This window comes from Zalophus californianus, chromosome 6 (assembly GCF_009762305.2).
Source record: "Zalophus californianus isolate mZalCal1 chromosome 6, mZalCal1.pri.v2, whole genome shotgun sequence".
NCBI lineage: Eukaryota > Metazoa > Chordata > Mammalia > Carnivora > Otariidae > Zalophus > Zalophus californianus.
In genome coordinates this window covers 114660515-114668930 of record NC_045600.1, presented here as the reverse complement: position 1 = coordinate 114668930, position 8416 = coordinate 114660515, and the positions used below count along the sequence as shown (strand labels likewise).

Below are 8416 nucleotides of genomic sequence, written 5' to 3'. Positions count from 1 at the left end.
GTCTGACCCTCCAGGTCACCTCCAGTGCAGTGGACCCCGCTCCCACACCCATGACTCTTCAGAGCCCCGGCTAGGCTTATCGGACAGCGGCGGCCTGGGCCGCTGTTCTAAGGGGAGCCTCTTCAAGTCCCTGGAGCCAGCGGCCCTTCCCCGATCTGCCCCCAAGCCTGATCCCACACTCCCCCCATGGTGAGATAATAATGACCATAATGAGAACAGTCACCCACACATGTGCACAGCGCTTTACAGGTTACAAAGTGTTTCACATACATCATCTCATCAATTCCTCACAACAGCCCTGTGAGGTAGGCAGGGCGGGGGGTCACGTTTCCATTTGTACAGATGCGGAGACTGAGGCCCAGAGAGGGTCAGTGACCTGTCTGAAACCACACAGTAAGTCAGTGGCAGAGCTGGGACCAGAAGTTAGGCCTCGGTCCCGCCTCCAGCTCCTGGCCCTCTGCACTGACTGTGCCGTCCTGCAGGAGGACCCCAGCCCCTGTCCAGAGTCTCAGCCACACCCGAGTCGGGCCCCCGACCCCCGGCAGTACTGCTTCCCGGCGGCTTGGCCACCAGCCCCCACCCCCACCAGGCAGCCCTGTCTCCTCCGCCTGCTCCCTGCAGACGGCCAGCCCGGAGCCGGGCCCGCACCTGCCGCCCTGCCCGCTCCTGTCAGCTGCCCGGGCAGGGGGGTGCTGGAGCCTCCTTTCCTGTTTTCCTGAGTGATCCCTCCCCATAGGGGAAGAGAAGAGAAAGGAGGAAGAGAAGGAGGACGGGGAGGAAGAAGAGAAAAACAAGAAACTGAGTTGGAAGAGGGCCCTGGAGCAATCAGGACGTCAAAAGTTTGCATTCCGACTAGCTATAGGAAATAGGTTTTTTTTTTTCTCTTTTTATTATTTCAAGTTTTCATAAAAATCCATAATTATTGAAACCCAAGTTACAGAGGAAGTTCGTAACTTTTTTTTATTGAATTATTGACTGTGCCGCGTGTCGGTCTGTCGGCTTCTGACTCCAGTCTGTCAACGTGTGGCCCTGTGCAGGTGGGGTCCCCAGGCCTGGCCTGCGGAGGTCCTGGTAGACAGAGGGCAGGCGGTGAGGGCCGGCAGGGGGTGGGGGGGGTGGGAGGGAGCCGCAGGGAACAGGGATGTGTGTGGAGGGCCAGGGGAGCGGCGGGAAGGACTGAGGAGCGAGTGCTCAGCGGCCAGGCCCCTTCCCCTGCCCGGCCTGCCCCGGGGGCCCCTGCCCCCCGCCCCCGCCCCGTCCTCAGATCATCTTCATGTTGAACTTGCGGGGCGCGTCGGCGGAGCTGATGCCCGCGTCCGACTTGCGGGGCACGTACTCGATCTCGATGTTGTGCTTCGTGTTGCCCTTGCCCCGGCTCCAGAGGAACAACAGCACCAGGCAGAACAGGACGACGCCCAGGAAAGAGATGAAGCCCATGGTAGTGGCGATGATGAGGGTCTTGATGTCGAAGGGGAAAGGCACGGTGGCTCGGGTGCTGTTGGCCTCTCCCTCGCCCGGCTGGTTGGAGATGAAAGCGAAGGTCTTGTTGGGCTGATGGGGCCAGTCGGGCGAGTAGCTGCGCACGTGCAGGTGGGCTGGCATCGAGTCGTTGCCGCCCGCGTTGGCCGCGATGCACAGGTACGTGCCGTTGTCCTGCACCTGGGCGTAGCGCACCTCCAGCGTGCCGTCGGGGAAGACTGTGAGTCGCCCGTTGCTCTTGGCCGAAACCAGGTGCTTGCGGGGCGAGAGCCAGAGGATGGCGGGCGGCGGGTCGCCGTCCGCCCGGCACACAAACTGCACCGTGTGGCCCTCGTCCACGAACACCTGCTGCGCCTTGCGGTCCCGGATGCGGGCGCGACGGCAGGTGAAGTAGTTGGGCAGGAGCACGTCGGGGAAGTCCTTGAACTCCTTGCCCTGGACGAATTCGGGCGTGGCGCACGTGGGCTGCTGCCGGTTGAAGTTGAGCCGCCAGCGGCGCCGGAACACCCACAGGAGCCGGCAGTCACAGGCCAGCGGGTTGGAGTCCAGGATGAGCGTCTCCAGGTTGCCCACCGAGTGGAAGGCCGACTCCTCCAGGGTGGTCAGCTGGTTGCCCGAGACGTTGAGCACGCGCAGGTAGTTGAGGCCGCGGAAGGCGTAGGGCTCCACCACGGCCAGCTGCCCGCCCACCAGCTGGATCTCCTGCAGCCGCAGCAGCTCATGCAACATGGAGCCCTCGATGGTGCCGATGGGATTGTAGGAGAGGTTGAGGAAGCGGAGATAGACCAGGTGGCGCACGGCCAGGTAGGGCACAGCGGTCAGGTTGCAGTGGGTGATGGACAGGGAGGTCAGATTGAGGCCGTAGAGGCAGTTGGGTGTCATGGTGTCCAAATAGGGCCAGTGGGAGATCTCCAAGACCTTGAGCCGGTACAACCTCTTGAAGGAGTAGTCCCGAATGGCGTTGATGTTGAGGTGCCGGAGCCTCAGGACGATGAGGCTGTGCAGGTGGGACAGCGCCTCGGTGGGGATGGAGGTCAGGTTGCATTTCTCCAGCGTCAGCTGCTCTAGGCTGTTGAGGCCGCTGAAGGCCCGGTGGGAGATGTAGACAAGGTCGTTGTCGCCGACCTCCAGTGACTTGAGGTTGTACAGGTCCTGGAACATGTAGTCCAGCAGGATGACGATCTTGTTCTCGCTGATGTCCAGCTTGGTCAGGTTACTGAGGCCCGTGAAGACGCCGAGGGGGATGAGCTTCAGCCGGTTGCTGCGCAGCCCCAGCGTCCGCAGGCTGAAGAGGTTGTTGAAGGCGCCGGGCTCCACGGCGCTCACGATGTTCTCATTGAGCTCCAGCTCTTCCAGGTGCGGGAAGCTGGCAAACTCGTCCTGGTTGAGCGTCTTGATGCGGTTCTTGCCCAGGTCCAGCAGGCGGGTCTCGGTGGGGATACCCTCAGGAACTGCCACGAAGCGCTTGCGGTGGCAGAGCACGGCACGCTCCTGGGCCGAGCACTCACAGCGGGGCGGGCAGCCGGTGGCCGAGCCTGACAGCACCGAGCCCAGCACCAGCAGGAGGATGGGCTGCCAGCAGGCCAGGAGGGGGCTGGGCATGCTCCTCGCGCCCCCCGCCAGCATCCTCTCGCTCACCTGCAGCCAGGAGCAAGCACAGGACAGAAGCGATGGTTAGGGGACAGCGTTTGGCCGGCCCCACCCTGGGGCCTCCTGCCTTGTCAGGGGGTCCCTGACACAGAGAGCGGGGGGTGGGGGGCCCAGAGTGGCACAGGACACTAGCCCGGGACCCCAGAGTGAGGTCCAGATGCCGAGGCCAGAGAGTCTCCTGCCACCCCATGCTGATTCCTCCATGCTCCTGACCCTGCCCAGAGCCCTCCCAAAGGAATTCCCCAGCATCCCTGGGATGGGGGGTGGGGTGCCCTGAAGAGGAGCCTGGTATTGGCACCCCAGGTGGCATCCACCTCCTTTACATTTTATGTTTCATAGGCAACGTGATCCAGGCATGCATCCCATACCCCACCGCAAACCCTGAGCCTCAGCTTCCCCTGGTGCTCATCAGGGATAAAGCCAGACCTGCTGAGTTGCCCTCAGGGCTCACAGAGGGAATCAAAGGGGCTCAAAGGCTGAAGCCTCCGGGAACAGCCTGCGGAGGAGTATGTCTGGTCCCCAGCCTGCCGGGCCAGGGCTTCTGCCGCTGCTGGGGGCCACCCTCTCAGCCTCAGCTTCCCCAGGCACCATGGCCCCCTCCTCACTGGCACTGCAGTTGAACCCCAGCCCAAGAGCCCTGGGATATCAGCAAACCCAGTGGCACCTGTCAGTGTTCATGAATCTGCTTCCCAGTGGGCTTTCCTGATCAGTGGCGGGCTCCCCAGCCAGAAAGCTGGGACTCTGCCCTGATGCCCCCCCCACCGCCCCGTGGAATCTCTCCGACTCTCCCCTTCTTCTGGGTCCGCTGTGACCCCACCCTGGCCTTCCGAACTCAGGGCTCAAGGCCCAGCGAATGAGTGTTCCTGACCTTGGTCCCTGCAGTTCTTTCTTCCTGGAATGCCCCTTCCCCTGCCTGTTGAAACCCCATCTCCATGGCCTGATTTAATGTCCACTGCTCCGAGAAGATTTTTCTGACCCCCAGGGGGAGATGGGGGGAGATGAAGGGCCATCAGACTTCATCTGTCTGTGTCTCGGGGTTCCGATCACGCCCCTCCTAGAGCCAGGGTTCTGTGCAGCTGGTGGCCTGAGCTGGGTAGAGTCAGGGCCATGGGCCGGGCGGTAGCTGGAGGCCAGTCCCCGCTGCAGCCCTGAGGACACAAGGCTCATCACAGCTGGGTCCTGAGGAACATGCAGGGCTTGGGTGGCGGTCACAGGGGTAACGGCACCAGGAGGGGGGCCCAGCTTGAGTGCAGGCTGCAAGAGGAGTAAGCAAGGGGTGTGCGGGAGCTAGCCCCCCATGACTCTCTCCCAGCATGTTGCAAGGCGACCTGTTCCTACTTGTGCCCAGACTGCCTCCCCATCTCCTCTGTCCCTCCTCTGTGCCACTGCCTGGGAAACTGGCCCAGCAGGGCAAGTAGGGGGCTAGGAGGACGAGTCTGGACTTCTCCAAACTCCAGAGGGTGGGCCTGATGGTCTCAGGGGGCTGAACCAGAGCCCGACTGCTGCCTGTTCAGACGCTCCACACGCATGGCGCCTGGGGGGCTCACTGCAGGAAGGGGAAGCCCAGGCTGGGGGGTCCCACATCCCTACCTCAACTCTCCCAGCGCCACTCCTACACCTGCACAGAGCCTCTGCTTTCAAGGCCACAGGTCTTGTCACCCACCATTCGCCCCTTCAGGCAACAGGGGCTCAAAGAGCTTGTGGCTCCAGCCCGTAGAGGGGGTGGATCTGGGAGCAGAGCTCTGCTCTGCAGGACATGCCACACACTTTCCGGTGCTCCAGCGGCCTCCCAGGCCTGACAGGTGCTCCCGGGTTGTTGATGGACTAAGTGACTGATTAACCAGAGGGGGCTCTGGGTGTCACTGACATGTTATGGAATCTGCAAGGTTTCACTATCCCCAGTGGCTTTGTCCACCCCCCTCCCTTCAGCCCCTCTCATCCTCTCCCTGGACTCTGTGGTTCGGCCTCCCCCACCCCACCCCCACCAGGCCATTTCCCACGATCACACACGCTCCAGTGACCCACCAGAAAAGCAAACATCCTGACAGGCGATCAATGCGTAATTGGGCCGGCAGCTGGGGCTGGCGTGGGAGTGAGGCTGGGGACCTGGGGAGGTCAACAGGACTTTGGGCGCCCAGCTCAGAGCTGAGCTGGTGGGTGAGGTGGGGGCTGCTGGAGAGGGGGCTGAGGACCAAGGGGGGGACAGCCAGGGCACAGGTCACCTGAGATGTTCAGAAACCCCTCACACACACCAGAATAAGGCATTCAAAGCCACCACCACCTTGCCTCCCCCCAACCCATGTTCACATCTCCCACTAGTCTGCCCCATGAAGCCAACCAGGTGTCCCCACCTTGTCCTGGCTCTAAACCATCCTTTTGGAGACCACTCTCAGCCTCCTGCCCCAGCGGCCTCCGTGACCTCCTTTCCCAAAGGCCACCTCCTCCAGGAAGCCATCTGTAACCTATGCAGTCAGAAATCATCTATCTCCCATAACTTCGAAGCATGTTATACTTATTAGTAGTGACATTATGCAACTGCTGTACAGCACACGCCTCATTCTAAAAAGCACTTGAGCCAATTGACAGAAAATATTATGCCACAAGACGACAAAACAATAAAGCAAGCCAACAAGGGAAGAATACCACCAAGTCCTGCATAATGACGAAAGCGGTGAGCTTCCTGGCAACCTGAACAAAGAGGGAAATCTGCTTCAAAGCCTCAGCACTTGGCGCTGTGCCTGTATGTTTAATGCTGGGTCAGTCATGGGTGCTTGTGTCTCACAGAAGAGCCCCCAGTGATGTTCTTGGACAGACAGAGCGTATGCAAGAGCTTTTGCAGGGGTTGACGGCCCTCTGAGTGAGCAGTGAGGGACCTGGGGGAATTCAAATCCGTTGATGGAAAAGCTGACTGGCATGGCCTTGCATGGCTGCCCTCCGCCCTCCACCCCCTGACCCCGACCTGGCAGAGAGACCCGCACAACAACAGGCCATACTCCACAGGACCAAGACAGCTTCAGGAGGGCATGGCCCCAAACTGCCTCATCCCCCACCTTTTACATGTGGGTGTCCTGAAAGGGGGGCGGAACTGAGGCCTGGAGCGGCTAAGATGCCTGCGCAAGCTGGCACACAGGCCCGAGTCTCCCAGTCTCACACCCCCATGGGGTCCCTGTCATCGAGGGGTGTGGACAGGGCTGCGCCTACAGGGGTCACCAGGGCTGCTGACACGCACCATGTTGCTCCTGCCTTTCTGGCACCATGAACCCTGCTGGTTACTCCTGCAATGGCAAAGGAGAAGTGTTTTATGCATTTTAATCAGCATTTTATTTTGGATCCCTGCCCCCTGAAGGGCTTCCCACAAGGCAAGAGTTTAAAAATTGGACCAATAAATACAAAAGGAATAAACATCAAAGGCAGGCAGGCGGGCAGGCAAAGGGAGAGCCGTGCCCGGGGCACAATGTTCAGAGCCCACAGCAGCCTGAGCCCTCCCAGTGCTGGAGCGGCGGTGGGAGCTGAGCCCTCAAACCTGCACTCAGAGTGCCGCGCCGCCACCACACTCTCACTCATATGCCAGGGTATGACTGCTTGGCTCCGTTGCTTCCCAGACAGGCCACTCTGCTGTGTGACCTCGGGCACGGCCTGCCCTCTCTGGTCTACTTCCACTGTGCAGTGAGGGGTGGATTCCAGGCTCCCTGAGGGAACCCACAGCAGACACTGACTTCTTCCAGCTAAAAAGTCAACATTCTCAAACCTGCTTAGGGGTGAAGAGGAGCGGGGGCTCAGGCCCCAAACTGCAGTTCCACTGGGGCTGGAAGGATCTACTTGAAAGGTCTCACCATGGGGCTGTCCCCTGTGAGGCTCAAGATGGGACAGGTGACTGATGGGGACAGGAGGGGCATGGGATCACCTGGGAGGGAGGCCAGGGGTCACTCCATCTCATGAGGTAGATTTCAAAAGAGGTATGTTTTTTGAGCCATTTTACAGACGAGAACTCAGGCTTCCAAAAGGGAATTCATTTGCCCTCAGGCCTAGGCACAAAATGAGGAGGCAAGAGAGCTCCATTCCTCCTGGTCCACTCGCCTGCCCCAAGAGCTGCAGGCTGTGAATGCTTCTGGACACACAGGGAGGGGCAGGCATGTCAGGGTAGTGGGTGAGGCCGCGGGCCCAAGGCAGGCACCGGTCCTTGGATACCTGCAAGTAGGCACCCTGTGCCCCAATCCCCACAAAAGCCTTTCCTCAACTGTGTATGCTGAACACGCTGAATTTTTCCTCCGGCGCCTGTTGCCATTGTCTCTGCTAAAATCTCACCTAACTCGGGGTCGGCTGCAGCACAGAATGAAAGGTTTAGTTATTTTAGGTTTAGAGTATCAATATTTCATGGTGTTCCCACTCAGCGTTCTGCAGGGAGTGCAGGGCTCCCCAGCACACATGGGCATGAGGTCCCTGGCAGGGAGCCGCCTGCCGCCATGGCTGGGGGCCAGGGCCTCTGGGGGGCAGCCCGGCTGTGGGACCTTAGCACCTGCAGCGGGCTGTCTCCCTACGTGGACATGAGGCGGGCGTGCACCATCACACCCTGACCTGACAGGCTCCGTGTCTGTGACGGGGTCTGCAGCAGGAGGGAGTGAGGAGGGACGGCTGACCTGGGAAGGGGGCTGAGGGTGTCAGAACGTCTGCCTACAGCCCCATCCAGCTCTGCCCCCCAGAAATGAGCAGAAGAGCAGGAGAGAGGAAAGGTGACAGAAATAGAGAAGACACACAGTGGGCCACACGGCAAAGAAAGGGAAGAGAAGAGAGAGGAAGAGAAAACGGAGGAGAAAGATGGGTACCCGGGGCAGCGGGCAGGTAGGGGCGGCCTGGGTTGGGGGGAGATGGAGCGAGCTTGGCCCACAGACTCAGCTACCAGTCCCGGAGCTCCTGGGCTCACGATGCCCGTCCCAGAAAGGGGAAGGCACTCCTGCGGAGTGACCAAGGAACCGGCAGATTCCTCCTGACTTGCCCTGTCCCCCAGTGCCCGCCTGCCTGCCTGAGGTCCCTTCTTCACCTTCAGCTCCAGGGCATGGAGCCACTGGATCCCTGTCTTGAAATGATGAAGTGTGTCGGCGGGGGAGGGGGGGGTGGCGTGGGGGGGGGTGGATGTGGGGGTGGAGGGAGGTCTGCCTAGGAAGCCCTCAACAGTCACCCCAGGTCAGGGACTTTCTTCTGCAGCACTGCTTGGCTGCCCACCACGTGCCCAGAGACCTCCCGCTCGGCTTGCAGACTCCAACTCAAGAAGGGATCACCCCCCTGGGAG

At 60.7% G+C, this 8416-nt stretch overlaps 1 protein-coding gene across 9 annotated transcripts in view; it reads right to left on the bottom strand.

Annotated features, from left to right (window-relative positions):
• Positions 1 to 224: 224 nt before the first annotated feature.
• The window catches only part of LINGO1 (leucine rich repeat and Ig domain containing 1), a 189732-nt gene continuing 181540 nt past the window's right edge, over positions 225 to 8416 (bottom strand). For all 9 annotated transcript variants that reach the window (XM_027570673.1, XM_027570674.1, XM_027570675.1 and 6 more), the window contains one exon: positions 225 to 3117. In XM_027570673.1, coding sequence (XP_027426474.1) covers positions 1261 to 3105 — 1845 coding nt within the window. In that variant the 5' untranslated portion in view covers positions 3106 to 3117 and the 3' untranslated portion in view covers positions 225 to 1260. The remainder of the gene's footprint in view (positions 3118 to 8416) is intronic.